The sequence below is a fragment of the Mugil cephalus genome, chromosome 6, assembly GCF_022458985.1.
Source record: "Mugil cephalus isolate CIBA_MC_2020 chromosome 6, CIBA_Mcephalus_1.1, whole genome shotgun sequence".
Taxonomy (NCBI): Eukaryota; Metazoa; Chordata; class Actinopteri; order Mugiliformes; family Mugilidae; genus Mugil; species Mugil cephalus.
In genome coordinates, this window is record NC_061775.1 from 6,341,472 (window position 1) to 6,358,908 (window position 17,437).

The 17,437-nt window shown below is 43.7% G+C and overlaps 3 protein-coding genes across 3 annotated transcripts; 2 read left to right on the plus strand and 1 right to left on the minus strand.

Annotated features, from left to right (window-relative positions):
* Positions 1 to 709: 709 nt before the first annotated feature.
* slc35a3a (solute carrier family 35 member A3a) lies at positions 710 to 7,736 on the plus strand. Its single transcript, XM_047587926.1, has 8 exons — positions 710 to 1,093; positions 1,226 to 1,435; positions 2,163 to 2,317; positions 2,398 to 2,520; positions 4,848 to 5,022; positions 5,732 to 5,850; positions 5,992 to 6,125; positions 6,228 to 7,736. The coding sequence occupies exons 2-8, from the start codon at positions 1,246 to 1,248 to the stop codon at positions 6,316 to 6,318; spliced, it is 987 nt and encodes a 328-aa protein (XP_047443882.1). The 5' UTR covers positions 710 to 1,093; positions 1,226 to 1,245; the 3' UTR covers positions 6,319 to 7,736.
* A 2,144-nt stretch (positions 7,737 to 9,880) lies between these two features.
* Positions 9,881 to 13,964, minus strand: fam78bb (family with sequence similarity 78 member Bb). Its single transcript, XM_047588152.1, has 2 exons — positions 12,490 to 13,964; positions 9,881 to 11,682 (listed from the first exon to the last, which is right to left on the minus strand). The coding sequence occupies exons 1-2, from the start codon at positions 12,864 to 12,866 to the stop codon at positions 11,160 to 11,162; spliced, it is 900 nt and encodes a 299-aa protein (XP_047444108.1). The 5' UTR covers positions 12,867 to 13,964; the 3' UTR covers positions 9,881 to 11,159.
* A 786-nt stretch (positions 13,965 to 14,750) lies between these two features.
* rex1bd (required for excision 1-B domain containing) lies at positions 14,751 to 17,436 on the plus strand. The gene is made up of 5 exons (XM_047588153.1): positions 14,751 to 14,887; positions 15,335 to 15,417; positions 15,531 to 15,735; positions 16,700 to 16,788; positions 17,010 to 17,436. The coding sequence occupies exons 1-5, from the start codon at positions 14,885 to 14,887 to the stop codon at positions 17,080 to 17,082; spliced, it is 453 nt and encodes a 150-aa protein (XP_047444109.1). The 5' UTR covers positions 14,751 to 14,884; the 3' UTR covers positions 17,083 to 17,436.
* The last annotated feature ends 1 nt before the right edge of the window (position 17,437 follows it).

The window sequence follows — 17,437 nt, forward strand, 5'->3', positions numbered from 1 at the left end:
GCTGGTATTGAGTTTAAAGTATATTTATAAAGGTTTCAAAATGAGACTTAAAACTGTTTCAGGTCATACATGACTGTCTACTGCTCAGTCTGTTGTATGCCATATTGAATAAGACGGCAACTTGAGTGCTTCTTCCAGTACTAAAGGATTGATGGTATTTTACAGAAAAATAAAAACAATATTCAACACATTGTGATTTGCCGTCATTGTTATATCGCTGCACAAATGCACCGTTCTTGTTCCAAAACAAGTAAGTCCACAGAATTTTTTATAGATCTGTATTTTACTCTCAACTATTTAGGTCTCAACCATTCAGCTACACTGAAGCATCACTGGCAGTGATCTACAATGCTAACATATTTATTAAACAGCAAAAAGGCATTAGAGTAAACGGTGATTTACTTAAATTGAACACATGCTGCTGGACATGGAATGCCTTGTCCCCAAAATAATTTGTGTAATTTTGTCTCTTAGCACATGGTAACTGGCCCAGGATGACTGGTAAGATCTATTTTTGGCACAGGGTCAGTACCATGAATTACTCTCTAATTTATTTAAATCTCTTTACTAGTTTTCGTGTGGCGTTTGAAGCAGTTGGATTCAATTCACCATTTGAAATCAATTTCCACCGAGTACGGGCGCTGCAGTTTGTTTCCAAACCACCAGGAGGCAACGAGTCTCGCGGGAAGTTACGACGAAGTTACGAGGAAGAGATCTGAACGCGGAAGTAATCCAGAAATTCACTTGCATGTGTCTTTACTCCTGTTTTACTATTTCCCTCTACGATTCGTGCTTTATTTTGTCGGTTAATCAAAACGGTAGTGACAGACAACGATGCGGCGGTCGACGTGGACAGATAATGTGCGTTTATGAGCAGAGAGACGGCGGATATCCAGAGGGTCAATGGACGCTAGGACTTGAAGTGCTGCTGTTTTGACAGCTGGATTGAGCCTCGGCTACCTGCCTGTCTGTCTGCCTGACGTTCAGGAAGAGCTGTCGAGAACAGACAGATATTTAGGGATTTCTTTTATGTTCAAGCAACTGTCTGCGTGTTTGCACTTGCTTTTAAATCGCCATTAACAAGAAAGGAAAGGTGGGACCAACTCTAGTAGTGACTCTTTGTGATTAAAACATTTGCCTTCCTCAATCTTCATTGCAGCTGTGGTTGGAGTTGCCTTCTTCTGCCGTTTTTCTTTAATGTCAAGTCTCTCGTTTCTGTGTCCAGCTCCCCACCGACCCGTGGCCATGGCTTCATCGCAGCTGAAGTACCTCTCTCTGGGGGTGCTGGTGTTCCAGACCACCTCCCTGGTGCTTACTATGCGGTACTCCCGCACTCTGCAGAGCGAAGGCCCCCGGTACCTGGCCTCCTCAGCTGTGGTGGTGGCCGAAGTCATGAAGATCATCACCTGTGTGCTGCTTGTCTTCAAGGAACACAGTGAGTGCACTTGGACATAGTCACCCCAAACACAGGATGCACCTTAACACATTTGTATATTACTGATTATCTTTTGCCTGCTGATCAGTGAAGTGTGTGATTCTTAACATGTCAGGAAGTTGTCGTCTTAAAAGTGCTTGTGCTCGTCTAACTAAACAGCAGTATCGACATAGGTTTGTCCACTTTAATCAAAAAGTGACAGAACTGATCAGTCAGAATATAAATTACTTTCAGTCCTGACATTCAGCTAAATCGGTTAACTCTCGAACAATGAAAGAGATTTTGATTGAGACTTATTCACTCACAAAACTTTGTTGAAAGCTATTTTGTTTTTTATTGAGCGAGGAAGTTTTCACTTACCCGGTGTGAGCTGTTAAATAAGAAGAAATTTAATCCAGTGGAAAACTAGTAAATTGGGGTGTCACGTTTGTTTGCGTGCCAAAGAAACTTCTTTCAGGTTTGTCAGGGAACCCCTGTCGTGAAAAATTATGTATTTTGACTACAAAAATGATTGAAATCACTAGAATCAAACTCTAATTACATTTATATTACAGACCAGTGGACAAACAGTATAGTTATTTCTTTTCATGCCTCCCCTTGTTCTCACGTCCCTGACCCAGAAGTATTTGTATGAGTCATTTAACAACTTGTATAGGAAGTGGAAACAACGGTAAAACATGTACCACAAACCAAATGTACAACATATAATGTCTACTTCATTCTCCAGGTTACAGCATGCGGGCTCTGAACAGCATCCTACGTCAGGAAATTGTTCACAAACCCATAGAAACACTGAAGCTGGCGATCCCCTCAGGGATCTACACGTTGCAGAACAACCTGCTGTACGTCGCCCTGTCCAACCTGGACGCGGCCACCTACCAGGTACATCAGAGGCTCAACAAAAGCACATTACTCTCCTTGTTCCTGGATTATTTATGTTGTTTCTACTTTGAAACCCCCAGGTGACGTACCAGTTGAAGATCCTGACCACTGCTCTGTTCTCTGTGTCCATGCTGGGCCGCAGGCTGGGCGTGTACCAGTGGCTGTCTTTGCTGATTCTAATGGCAGGAGTGGCACTTGTGCAGGTCAGTCTTTACGTTTCCAACAGCTGCCTGTGTAAATTAAAATATAGTTTTGGCAGTTCCTTGTTGGGAATGTCCTGTTGTTGATGAGAGTAACATTATTTGCATATCCCCAGTTTAAACTAGTTTGCTCTTACCTCTACTAACCTGATAAACACCACCATCTAGTCTGGAATTTAAAAAAACAACAACAACAACAAAAAAAAAACACTGTATAACAGCCCAGTCGGAAACATAACTTCTATGCATTAAGAAGATGGGATCGATTTAAACCGTTTTCTACATTATGCTATGATCAGAGTAAATCATTCATCATTATTTGTGTCTAAATATAACCATACTCCTTCTGCCAATGCACATCCTCTTGATTAAAGTAAGATAGCACCTAAGGGAAGAATCTCTCTCTGCTCTTTTACCTTTTTTTCAGTAACCGTCGCTCACTAGTTTCTGTGACTAAATTATTAATTCAGAAGAGAGTTGCTCGTAGAATATTTCATTCTGATCACTGACTGTGGAGAAACCCATCAAGGATTTGTGGGCACTCTTTGCTTGAATGAATTCAGGAAGTGAAAGTGGCAATCGTTAAGCTTTTTATTTAAATGAATGTCTGTTAAGCCACTGATGAAATTATACTGAAGTCCTTGGAATTACAACATGAACTGGGTGTGTGTGACGTCATTCTTGCTCAAAGTCACAAGCCGTCAGTTAGTCAGTCACGATTGATCCATCAGTCGGTAGTTTTCTTTCTGCAGTAGGCAGAGCTGACCAAATACACTCAACTATCTGTGAAGCACCTTGCAGTGTGTTTTTCATAACTAAAAGCAAACTTACCATGGCTGAACACACAAAGGTTGAACTGTTATACTACTGTTACTGAGGTGTGGCCAAGGCGCTAACTGCCACATGACGGATAACGTCACACACTACTTTCCATGGCGGCTGCCAAGGAAACCAAGATGTTCAAGAAAGTCTTTTGTCTGTGACTCCTCAGTCTAATGCTTGGTAGGTTCAACTTGTTGACCAGATTGATTTAATAATGGAGTCCTGAGCTTACTTTGTCTTCCTGATTGGGCGCACAGCACACATTCATCACACTGTCTAAATACTGGGGTGTTAGTGGTTTCAAATCCGACAGAAAAGAAAACGTGTCCAGTTCTTTTGAGGCCACTTAGCTTAATTAACTATTAAGAAATGAACCTCTGTCAGCAGCAGTTCTGTAAAGGTTAAATAAATAATGGGGGCTGAACTAGAACGTAGGATAAATACTGGCCACCAGTGGTTTACGAGCGATGTGTTGATAAATGATGTGTCAGAAGAGGAACGGCTGTTTTTGTGTCACCCCCCCCCCCCCCCCTCCTTCCTCCTCATCCTTGGCAAGACAAAGAAAAAGGCAGTCAGTTTGTATTGCACCTGATTTGATCTAAGTGCTTGATGAGAATCAAGACAGAAGCACAATAAAAGAGGAGGCACTTGACGATACAACTTCCTAACTGTGCGGGATCAAGGTCCTGAAAAAAGCATTGTTGAATAAATTTGGCTTCGCATTTTCACGCTTTGTTTTCGGGGGTTTGTGGTGTGACCTTTCACTCAGCAGGGTTTGTTTGGTGGGTTGATGGCGATGTAGACGTGAAAGTCAACAGTGAACTTGGTGAAATCATGTTTTTCACAAAGGAAATAAAACTGCACTGAATACAAGGCACTTTTTATCTCTGCACAGCCAGGGACTCTTTTATCATATTCGCACTTATTTTCCTGCTTACTGCAGCACATAACACAGGAGCTCACACTCTGCAACATTTTTACAACTCAACAAAGCTGTGAAGATGCATGTGTATGAATTTCAGGAGAGCTCTGGCTGTATGCGTTAATCATTGCAGAGAGGTTGTGATTCACTAACTATACACATGTAGTCACCTCTCAGCCACAGCAATAAAAAACAGTGGTGTGAACCCGGTACCTGGTATTTATGTGGAGGTTACTTTGACACCATACCATAACCTCAACATTGTTACAGAATAGCTCATCCCCATGTCAACAGCAAGGGGATGTTCTTTGCATCCTGGTGACATGAGCTCCACAGATAAGTGGTGCGTTTGCACCTGGCCATCCGTATAACGTAAAAGAAAATATAATGAATCAGACCAGACCACTGTATTCCGTTTTCGTCCGTGGTCCCTCTCATGAGCAGGTGTTCGTAGAAACATGGCAGCTTTTGAACCCCAACTCCCCATCACCCTTTCAGATCTAAAGAAGTTAGTTGGATGAGTGGTGAAACATCTTCAAGAAACGTCCAACCCCTTGTTTCAGCGTTTTTTTCTCTGTGCTCTCAGTGGCCTTCTGAGTCTGCTGGGACCCCAGAGAAGGAGGCCCCGTCTGCAGGCTCCCAGTTCGTCGGCGTCACAGCAGTGCTGGTGGCATGCTGCTCCAGCGGGTTCGCTGGCGTCTACTTTGAGAAGATTCTCAAGGAGAGTAAACAGAGCGTCTGGGTCCGCAACATCCAGCTAGGTCGGTGTCCATCAGTCAATCAAATCATTCATGTACAGTATGGTGCCACCTGTTCCTATGAGCTGCTGTATAATTACACAAGTCCATCCGCAGAACAAACTGATGTGAGATGCTGGAAATAGACTGCTAAAGACGCCACCTTTGTATTCCTGAAGCGAACTCTCGTGTGCGCACAGTTTCCTTTCTTTCTTGCAGAGAATGCCAGCTGGGCTTTTTTACCCTCTGATATTCTCCTGTTAAGATGAATGCTCCTGTCTAGTTTATTTTTACCCTGGAACGTGTGAGGCGTGTGTCTCCTGCGATTCCTGGTGTGAGCTCAGAGCTGTTTCACCTGCGTGCAGCGCTGGAGCTGTGCACCAAGAGCATGAAGAGAGTACAGTTGGCGTTATTTGTCAGTAGTTGTGAACATATGGGTGGGAAACTGATCGTTAAGCAAGCAAGAACTTGATTTTACCATTTCAAAGACTTGCTTGGATGCAAGTCTTTCCTCCTGTTGGCTATTTATTTTATTTATTTATTTTATTTTTTATCAGAATCAGATAATCAGTTAACTTTATTTGTCATGCATACATATACACGGATACAAGGAGTTCACTCTGTGCATTTAACCCCCTAAAGTGAGCCCACTCGGAGCACGGTGGTCCGAGCTGCCTGGAAGCAGTTTGGAGGGTAGTTTTGTCCTCACATGTTATTGTGCGCGTGCTTCCAGGGATGTTCGGCCTGGTGTTCGGCCTCTTTGGGATGTTGGTCTACGATGGGGAGAGGGTGAAGGAGTCGGGGATGTTCCAGGGATACAACACAGTCACCTGGACTGTCGTGGCGCTGCAGGTAACTCTCATTCTGCTGCCAGTGATGCAGACATATTATCTGGGGTAAATGTAACATTTAATTGTGTGGATCACATTCCCTGTTGGCCTCTAGAGGTCACGCCTCTGTCCATCTGTGTCTGTGTGTTTGTTGTTTCTCTAGGCGCTGGGTGGTCTGGTTATAGCAGCGGTCATCAAGTATGCAGACAACATCCTCAAGGGCTTTGCTACATCGCTATCCATCATCCTGTCAACTCTCATATCGTACTTCTGGCTGCAGGACTTCGACCCCACCAGGTACGGTCGCTCTGTCTCATCTCTGTGTCTTTTTAATCTTTGTTTTTCTACTTCGCAATCTCAATTTCTGGAGCTAATAGTGTCATCTGCTTTCCCCTGCAGTGTGTTCTTCCTCGGGGCCATTTTGGTCATCGTGGCCACTTTCCTGTACGGCTACGAAGGCAAGCCGTCCCCCAACCCCAGCAGGGCGTAGGACGCTCACGGCTGACCCTACGGCAGCAGTAGGAGGTCGTGTTGAAGCGTCAGGTGTGGAGGAGAAAGGAGGACAGAGGGGAAAAAGAAGGTGAAAGGTCCTCAATATATGTTGAGGCTTAAAAAAAAATTTAAAAAAAGGAGGAGGAGAAGGAAGTGAGAAGGAGGTAAGCCGGCTGGAAACAGAGAAAGGTTATAAACAGCAACGCTGTGATGAGTTTCACACCAAAAGTGCCTCAGCTGAGAAGGATAAGCAATGAGAAAAGAAAAACAGGACAGTGTGCATTTCTTTTCTCCTATTATTACCGTTATAGAGAGCATCACGGCTGTCACACCTGCAGAGATCCCTGGCTGGGCCGATTGTGTTCACAGAACTGGTTTGACCGCCAGATACTATTACCACCAGTCACACCTATTCAATAAAATGTTCAAAGAGGCAGACAGACAGGCAGGGAGCTGATCATCCCCTTTGGTAAACACAAACTGTAGACATGTTCACTTTAGAGTTCCAGTATTTAACCATCACATTCTGGCCTCCCTAAGCACATTTCAGAACCTGAGATGGGTTAGTAAAAAGCTGTGTACAACAGGTCTGCAGGCTCTGACAGTCCATGAGTCAGGTTAGGTGTAGTACTCATGCTTACTTGTACAATGCTCAAGAAGCCTGTTTGCCTGACGGGTACAAAAAAACCTAAAAAAAAAAAAAAAAAAAAACCTTAGACTATGGTAGCAGCAGTGACCATAACTAGTATTGCTTGATAAATGATGGCTTTCTGTTCATTTTGTTGTACTATTTTTGGAAGCCGTTTTTGTTGCCAAGCAACATATAGCCGCTCTTATAACATATACAGTGCGTCTCAGTGATGGGACCGTTGAGCTGTGCGGCTGGTTGGACGGTTATATGTATGTATGTATGAATAAAACGCTTCAGAAATAGATTAATCTGACACTGTAAAAACTATCGGAAGATATTGATTTCTGAAGCGAAAAGTTACTCTGATTTCGTGTGAGCTGATTTTTGTATATCCTGGTGTAAATAATAGCACCGTTTAAACTGTAATCTGTGAGTCTAAATGAATGATCTGTTTAAATTATTCAGTAATTAGACTGGAGTTTGCAAACATCCACTGGCGATGATCGTCCTCCAGCTTCTTATTTCCTCTCCTAGTGGAAATATTCTTTTCATTTCTGTCGAGGATCAGAGTTACTGAGTGTGGCTGAACTGTCGATACTGATTCTGTCTGTGATTCATTGGATGTAACCTTGGACTGTTTGATTTTAGTGGCGTGTTTTTTTTTTTTTTGTTTTTTTGTTTCTTCTGGAGCTACATTCTTCTTGGGATAAAGCGGGTATAATTAATAACTTTATTATTTTAATTTCCAGTATGTGAATCTTTTATAAAACAAATGTTTAACTTAACTTATGTGACTGTCTTTTATTTGCTCTTATTTTTGCTCGAGCAAAAACTGGTTCTGACGCAGAACCGGTTCCAGCTGTTCTTCAAGACGATGCTCTCTTTACCAGCGAGGCATTGTCTCACATTTCTCACGTGTCATTCTTTCTTTTTGAGGCACTTTAACGAGGTATCGTGGACATGATGAGGATCTCAGGACTGGCTGTGTGTCACAAAACGAGAAATCAAGTGCAAGGCTGTGAACTCGTTCAAGAGTGCAAATACAAGCATGCTGAAACTTGACACTAAGTTCAGGGAATGTTTTTTTTTTTGGCCTCATTCTCATTTGACTTTTGCTCAGTTACTTGACTACCTTAATGGCATGTACGGCATGTCGCCTTAGAATCCTATAACATGAAGAAATTCTCGCTCTCTTTGGATATTTTTGGCATTTGTTTTAATGGGTTTAAAAACACTGCATGCAAAAGCCAGACAGTCTGAGAGATAGGACTGTAACTGTCATGTCCTCCTTATTGTAACACTGTAAAACACCATTACCCAGTCATTTTTAAACAATCGTCAGACTCAAGTCAGTCAGCAGAACCAGCAGGGACTGACAGCTCCTTTGCGAGGGGCCGTGTATCGCTCTGCCCTCGAGTCCACAGGCACAGCTGTTAAAAGACACTTGAGGCCCTGATCCGCACAGGCGACAGACTGTGCGACCTCCTGGTCAAGTATAAATGTGTTTTCATTAACATTAATCTTGTGGGAAAAGAAAGAAAAAAAAAGTTTGCACTTTTACTTCACGCTATAAAAGCCTTGGGTGTTCTGATAAAGATCACCAACTTAATTCTCCAGATGCTGCCCGAGGTGTTTCCCTTGATTGTCGGTGTGAGTTTTCAAACTGCTTCTGTGTCATGGCTACAATAGGCAAGTTGTTAAACTATCCGTCATTTCTGTATGTTCAGAGTGTGTCAGGGCTCGCAGCACACAGGCAGAACAGTCCTCCCTGGTGATCATGGCTCTGGTGTCGTGAGGTGCGTAAATGTGTGTGTGTGCGCGCGCGTGTGTGTGAAGGCTCGTTCGGTTTGCACCAAGAGTAATGAGCAGCATGGGTAAGATAATGTGGTTACATCCTCCATCTCTCTTCATCTCTGTCTCATCTGGACCAGCTCAGCAGTTCATGAGTGTCTTTTTTTTTTTTTTTTAACTGGCCCACTAAAAACAGATATACACACAACAGACCTGCCAGGAAAACAATAAGCAACATTTTTGTCAAAATCAACTTCCCTTTTCGGTCTTGAATCTTCATTAATACACAATTTATAAAAAGTCATAATGGCACAAGAGACTTGATGTCGATGTGAACCAAATACTACGTTAATCTTTAAAGAGGGGGGTTTCCTCTAGTGCCCCAGAGAGGGTGACATTTGTTTGTTTTTTAGGGAAATGTCTCAGCAACTGTCCAATAGATTGTCAGTCAATTTGGTTACAAACACACACATGCTGAAGATGAATTGGAATAACTTTGGTGATCAGGTAAGTTGTCATAATTTGTCTAGTATTGATTGAGTGGATCTCATCAGGCGCCTGCTGTAATTAACAAATGTTAGCGTGCTAGCATACATGATAAACCTGGAAGTATACCTGCTACATACATATTGGCATTGCTGCAGTGAGGATGTTGGCGGTTTGACATTAAGCTCAAATAACATTCTGCTTTGTTTTGTTAAAAATGTGGATCTACAAAGCTGTGATCACTAAAGAAATTTCATTCATCTTCATTTTTGAAGTAGCAATTTTGTCCACTGACGGATATTTCAAATCTAGAGAAATAAAATATGCATGACTAGATACACCAATCAGCCACAAGATTAAAACCACCGACAGTGGTTATAGTAAATAAATCTTTTGGACGTGATATTCATGTGAGTGTTACTTGTACCTGACATGTACCTCATAGCACCTCTGCAGGATGCAGCCTGACCCAGACACACACACATTTTTAGAAACCACTCAGAAAACACAAAGAAGAGCACAAGGCATTGACCTGGCCTCCAAATTCACTAGATCCCAAACTGATAAGGTATCTGTTGGATGATCCACAGAGGCCCCTCCCCTCAACACATAGGACCCAAAGGCCCCCCACTAACAACATCCTGTTACCAGACACCACAGGACACCCTCAGAAGACACATGTCCATTCTCTGATGAGCCACAACTGTTTTCGAGGCACGAGGGAGACCTACACAACACTAGGCAGGCGGTTTTAATGTTGTGGCTGATTGGCGTATGTTCTGTTAATTTGGGTTAAATGATCCTTTACCTCTCACATAAAGGATGTTTTCTTTTACTAGCGTCTCAGGACAGAGTTGTAAACAACATATTGAAGGTTGCAGCCATCGATGGCAGACTTGAGTTTATGTGCCGTAACATAAAGCAACCTCTTCCTCTCACAAATCTGATTAGATGCGGGGGGGGGGCTTTGGAAAGACAGAATCATGTTCTATTGTCGAAGACATCATCAACCACACAGGCATCTCTGGCTTTCAGAAGGTGGGGGGGGGGAGAGAATCTCTGCAGCTCACATGAACTGGCCATTTGAGGTTGGAAAAAAAAAAAGAAAAGAGAAATCCCGCTACTGCGGGACTTCGTTTATGTCTGTGTGTATGACTCAGTCCAAGGTGTTGTTTCTACACTTCCCGTGATATGTCGAAAGCAAAGTACCTTTGAGGATGCATGTATGTTCACAATCTTTAAAAACGACCCTACAATGTATCACATGAGGCCCCTTTGTGAGTGAGGCAGTCTGGTGTGACACAGCAGCAAGCCTGGACTCAGCCTATAGAAAATACACATCCACAAACACATACACACATGCCTGCACACCCGCACAGCCTCACACCATCAGTGGCGTCGTCCTCCGCGGACCTGAACGCTAACACCTCTCCATGGTTAAACTCTTACACAGTACATCAGTGTACAGTACAGAGCAGGCCATGAAGATGTCATCATTAAGGCTGGAAAACCTTTTGAAACTGTCTGTATTTGTTTAGGCTGGATCACTCCTGTCTGGGCCTGAGTAGCTACAGTCCTTGTTTGCATTGCATCCCAGCACTGATGGTATTTTCTTTTTTTTTTTTTTTTTTACGTCAGACAAAGTTTTGTTCTCATGTGCCGAGTTGGAGTGAAGGCCTGCACAGCTCATCAGCGATGGAGTAGAGACCAACGTACTTTCTGAATAGTCAAAGGCAGCGGTGGGGAATTAAGGCAGTCGTCCCCTCAGATTCTGATTTGTGCCATCAACAGTTAATACAAGCCTGCTGATAGATCTCCATTCGTCTGCTTTTGTCCTTCATCTGGTTCATCTTGTTTCACTGCAGAAGTGGCCCGATATGATATGATTTTTTTTTTTTTCCAAGAAATGGCCTCTCAAATGCCTGCGACGTCTACTTGGGAGGTATGACAACGAGCGGAGGGCCTCTCCTCGGCCTCCACATCAGAACCTGTGCATCGTTGGCATTGGGCCTCCCCATGGCGTTGGGAGGGATGGGCTCCATGCGGGTCAGCACCCGCGGCTGGTCCTGGTGCAGTCGGCCCACCAGCCTGGCCCTCGAACCCAGGGGCAGGGATGGATCCACTGTGATGTCGACCCTCATCCTCCACTTGATGGTGTGGAGCAGGATCTTCTCCCTGGATGTGGTGTTGAGCGCCACCAGCCAGGTGGTGAAACTCTGGTCCCTTTTGATGTTAGTCAGTAAGGGCGTGTTCGATTCACTGACCGGCACAGCCCAGGTTACGCTGGGGTAAAAATTGTCATTCATGCTGACAATGAAGCGGGACGGCTTGGAAGTAGGGCCAACTATGGTGACGGTCTCTGTCGTGTTCCCATACCAGGGGTAGCTCACGCCGTCTGAGTCGCTGATGGCCCTCACCAGGCCTTCTCTCAGCTGAGGCAGCTCCCAGCTTGACCTGGAGGGAGACACAACATGTGAGACCAGAAACAGGGAGGGTAACTGTGAACCACTCATATAGCTGGTTGTATTTGATCTTTTCCTTACTGTCAAGAAACACTAATGCTGGATATTTCACAAATATAAAACTTAAATGTTGTTAATAACTTTTAGATTGGTGAACACGCTGTTGTACAGTTCTTATGTAGACTCGAACCTGCACTGTAACAACAGTAGACACTTCTGTAAATCTGTTGGATCACTGTGTCAGTAGATTATCATCATCTCTTTGTTGTACCCAACAGTTTTGTCGTCTGACGACCCCCCCTTCCATGCATTTGTTGTGACCAGCCTGATGACACCCTGACCTAAAGCCCATCATCTCACACCCACCCACCCTCAGCCCAGCGGGATTAAACACCCCCTCACATATGCCTGTGAGTGAGTGTGTGTGTGTGAGTCGTGGGGGTGTGGGGGAGGACATGTCCTCCGTGGGCACAATTTGAGTGCTAGAGCAGCAACTGTTGTTTAGCTCCTCTAATAGCAGCTTTTCTATTTAGGTGCCAGAGTCACAGGAACAGAATCTGTCGGTGGGCGTTTGAATGAAGGAGGCTGACAAGCACAGTTAACCTGCTGCGTGCACAAATGCTCCTCTGTGCAACTCAGTGTGGTGCACAAGCAGGAGCGCGTTGTGATGGCTACAGAGCGTGTAAGCATGCATGCAAGCCCCACGCACACCGTCACGCATGCACCTCTTGAGTCTGACATCACACATCGCATGGGTTGAATAGGGGTTCACCCAGGTGTGGCAGAGGTGTGAACTCACATGCCGATGTCTCCGTAAGTGTTGTAAAATTCCATCTGGGTGCACGCCTGGATCCAGCCCACCACCCATGTCTCGTTGCGCGGAATGGGGGGCATCACAATGCGCGCAGAGGCTTTGAAGTAGGGCGTCTTGTATCGAAGCACTATGGGCGAGTTCTCCTCAATGACAGTCGGACAGTGGTCTATGGTGGCGGACAGGTCGTACACCACGATGTTCTCCCGTTTGATGCGCGACTTGTTGCAGGCTATGCTCTGGATGCAGCCCATGGCTGTGCAGGTGAAGGTGATGGTCAGGAGCAGCCAAGTGAGCCTGACGGGCCTCGGGTAGAGCACAGCTGACCGGGACTCGACCAGTATCAACACTACGAGGCCGTGCATCAGATGAGAGTGTAAGGCAGAGGTGGCTGCTACCACGCTGAAGGCCCGAAATCAGAATCACAAGAAGGCTCCAGTGGGATCAGAGGAGGTCGTCCAGTGTGACCTGGATCCAGGTTCACCTGCTGATTTATCCACCAGCTCCAGGCAGGGACGCTACTCCGTGGCTGACCCCCGTGCTCCGACCTCCCAGCAGGCTGCAAGCAACAAGGGATTAATAAAGTGTCACATGAATTTTTGATGCAGGTATGTTTGTATCCTCTCCACTCAAGCAGTGCAGGCGGCCAGTTTCCGGGTCCCCTCTCCTCGAGGATCTTCGCTCCTGCTTGATCCCCTGCCCGTAACCTTTGATCCTCGCCTTTCTGCCCCGAGCTCTCATGTCACAAGAGGCGTCAGGGGACCGGGGGACACCGGGTGGACGCCGGGGGGACTCGGTGGTCGGGCGGCGGCGAAGGCGCTTGTTGATGCGGCACCGTGCATGAGATGCTGCTGCTGCCTGGAAGCGGAGCGGCGGCGTTAGAGTCCGTCATGTCTCTCGACTCGACGGGAGGGAAAGCCGGTGAAACAAGCGACAGCCGTGAATCCGAGCATCTGTGATGGGAGAAGCAGCTTCTTTTCGCAGAGACACGGACGGGATGTTCCCGATGAAGCCGATGGAGACAATAAGCTACAATTATCCCTGCAGCAATCACGTGTTATAGAATGATCAAATAATAACATCAGGGTTACAAAAAAAATGAAAAATGAAAATAAAAAAATCAGATAAACAGTGTCATAGTAACCATGTAGTGCAGCGTACGCCTCGCGGCATCCTCATTTGATGAAAGCTGCACGGCCGTGTGTCGCTGTTCAGCCTCCGTGGTGCTGAAGATGCTGAATGGACCAATGAACGGCAGAGGGAGACTCGAGGCGTAGGAGTGCCCGCGTCTGCACAGTAGTAGCTTTACGACCCCTTTCCTCCATATTGGAATAATGCTTTCTAATCCCATAAACACCGAGCAGACACAGCTGCCAGAGGATGAGAGGCAGCCTGATTCAGTGTAAGTATAAAAAGGGCTCCAAGATAAGATGCAACAGGTTTAGATCTCACAGCTCAACACAGATTTTTTTTTTAACTATTTAGCTGATACGATGCTTGTACAACATCTCCCGTTACTGTTAAATTAATAAGTTGATTTTAAAACATTAATAATCACATTTGTAGGAATGATTTTATTGGTTACTGGTGATCAGCTGCCAGAGGCAATCTGGCATTTCAAAATAATTGTTTTTCTTTTTTTTTTCTTTTTTTACATACTGTGCATGCTACTGTGCATACCAGCATGTTTCGATCTATAATACATAGGCCGATGTTTTTTCATCTCTCACCTTTGTTGCACAGAACATGTTGAAATGATCTATTCACTTTGATGTCACGTTGTGGACTGAATTCATTAGACCGTATACTCTTCCTTACATTGTGTGTCAAAACAAAAATAAACATGGTGTAGCATTTAATATAGTAGAGAGTTATAAGCATGCACAATTGCAAAATAACAATAGTTGGCATGTATCAGTAGTCTTGTCTCTATTTTTTCAGACTACACTCATTTGTCAAAACAGTTGTTGAACTGACCTGCATCGTGTTTTTAACAGTAAAATTATTCATTATCAACAATAAAACGCCCAAGAAAGGTTTGAGATCATCACATAGACATAAATACCAATGAAACACTAAAACCTGTTTAGTTCAAACCTCGTGTTCAAACAAACGTGATAATCGTATGTCTACGTTAAAGTATTTTTAATGTAAGACAGTCTTTGTTTCGAATATAAAGGAAACAGAAGTTGCAGTCTAATAGTTCATAAGTACTTTTATTTTGAAAGCCTACCAGCTACAACCACGTGGTTTCATTATTTCCGGGTTCTGGAGCTCGGAGGGTGCTGATTCACATAGACGAAGAAGACGAGGTTTTGTGTTTATGAAATAAAAACATGCTGCCATTATAAACCGTGGACACATTGTTTTCTAGCAGGCTAACATGGTGAGAAGAGTTTGTACCACAGTTTAACATCTCCGAGCCGGAACGCTAATACTTACACATGTGCTAAGCTAATCCAAGCTAATAGTGACTTGGCTCGTGAGGCGTTCAAACGCTCCTTTATTTATTTTGTTGTCTCTTAATAAATACTAACTAAACCACAGACACCTTACTAAACTCGAGGTAGATCTATAACATTGTATTTAAAATCGTTTAATTTAACCATGTTTATGAAAAAAAACACAAGTTGTTAGAAAATAATAGTAAAATTATACTATTAAATTTACATTTATAATACGTATGAAGACATTATTAGTATTATTTTTGTTACCACTACTGTTATTATTATACCAGTTCTCCAATGTGGTTATTGGGCATCTAATTCCTGTTAATACAAAAAGTTAACTCTTTCATGTTTTGTGATCTTTCCAATGTGTTTCCTTCCTCCAGGTCCCCACAGACTTTAAAAGCCTGATCCAGAGGTTTTATCATCTGCAGTCGGAGCGGGTGGAGACATATCGCCTCTTTGAAGAGTAAGTTTGGATGTAATCATCCCATATTCACATCTCCAGAGATGACAGCATTGAGTGCACAATGAGGTTTTCTGTTGTAGTTATTATTGATTTAGACGCTGAATGTCTTCCAGGGGACACGAGGCCTATTTGAGGACAGGGCCTCACTATGACTTCGACCACTACAGACAGCTGGTCCATGAGATAACACAGGCCTTCTGCGGCATCTCCAAAGAAGTGCTCGAGATCAAGGGCAAGCTGCGCAATGAGTTCGACAGACCAGACCTTTCTGAGCACATTGAAAAGCTGCAGAGCAAAGAGAAGGAGAAACTTGACCTGGTAGGTAAAATCCAGAAGTGGGACAGTGAACTTCATAAGTCATCTACTCACAGGTTGTCCTGCATATCTAATAAGAAATACACATAATTATCTGTAGAGAAACGGCAAAAATATCTGCAAATATTTATTTGTTAGTTAATTTTTAATATGTTAATGGTTTATTGGAATGCAAGAAATTATAAATAACTGAAAAAAGATACACACTAAACAAATTAATCAAAATTTACAAACTTTTGTCACTCTCTTCATTTATACATTGTTATTTAATTGATAAATTCCCTTTCAGAATCTTTATATTTTTTTTTTATAAAATAAGTAAATAAAAATGTTTATCTTTATAACTATTTCATTCTTCTTACCTGCCAAAACTTGTTTCAAACTTCTATGAGCTTTTTTAGCCCTTAATGTCTGATGCAGTTCCATTGTTTCACCGCAAGGAGGCAGACTTCTTATGAAAACTTATTTCATTATTGTTCTTTAAAGCAGATTCAGCAATTATTTTTGTGCTGGCAGTAAATTATAAATGTTACACACCACTAGTGGAGGAAGACTGTGCACAGGGCTTCTGATGGGAAATATCTGGGCTGCAGGCTGGGGCAGCAAACACTAATTCAGTTCAATTTAAATCATTCACTGATGCTAGTGTTTTTTTTTTTCCCCCAGTGCTTCTCTTTTAAGTCCTGAGAGCTGCTGTCTGTCTGGGACTCTCATCACAGCCAATAGTCAGACTGGTGTTCAGATTTAACTGCGTCTGTTCTTCCCACATTTTGTGCAGCTGGCGTTCAGAAGTGATGCTTTGCTCTTTTGTTTGAAGTTTTATATTCCTCTATAATATTAACTCAACTCCCTTTCTTCCAGTAACGTTATAAAGCTCCTATTATCCTGAAGTTCCTCCTTTGTCTCTCTTCTATCCGCTGCTGATGAGTGGTTTGCATAAATCTTATGTGATGTGCCCTCTCAACAGACAGCCAAGCTGCAGCTGGCCAGGCAACGGGCCCAGGATCACCCGGAGGACGAAGGCTGTCAAGAAACGATTCAGGAGATCAAGCACGAGTAAGAGCGGCTATTACCACCCGCCCGGTTTACTGCGTTAGCTCCCTGCTGACTCATTCATTGACTTAGTCAGTATCAACCTGCTTTTGGCAGCAGAACTGTTCAGTGCTTCAATTAATGGATTTATTAGACAGTTTTGGTTACAGCTGGAATTGAATTCCCTTATTTACAGTTCCGTAATGCAACACAAATAAATGTGCTGGTGCTCTCTCCTTGTCCAGGATCATCAAGAACAAAGAAGCTTTGAGTGAGATCATGCAGGACTTTAAGTATGATTCAGAGGAGTGTGATTGACGGCTGACTCCCCGAAGGCCTGAACCCGCCCGCTCACATCAGCAGCGCTGACAGGTCGACTCTGCTCTGCTGCAACTTCCATCTTCGACTCTTGCGCTTATTGATCCCCCTCTGGCTCCACCCTGCTCACTGCTGCAGTCTTATTCCGCCCCAGGGGGCTCTTTACATTCGGGCTCTTTGTGTCATGAGTTTGTGTTAATGCATGGCTCAGCAACCAAAATGTTTGTAATGTGATTAAGTATGTAAATAAAATGCTCAGTAAGTGTTAGAAATAATTCTAACAAGCGTATCCAGCTATCTTTGTTTACTTGATGAATTGTATTTTTTAAATAATAAAGACACTTGACAAGACAAG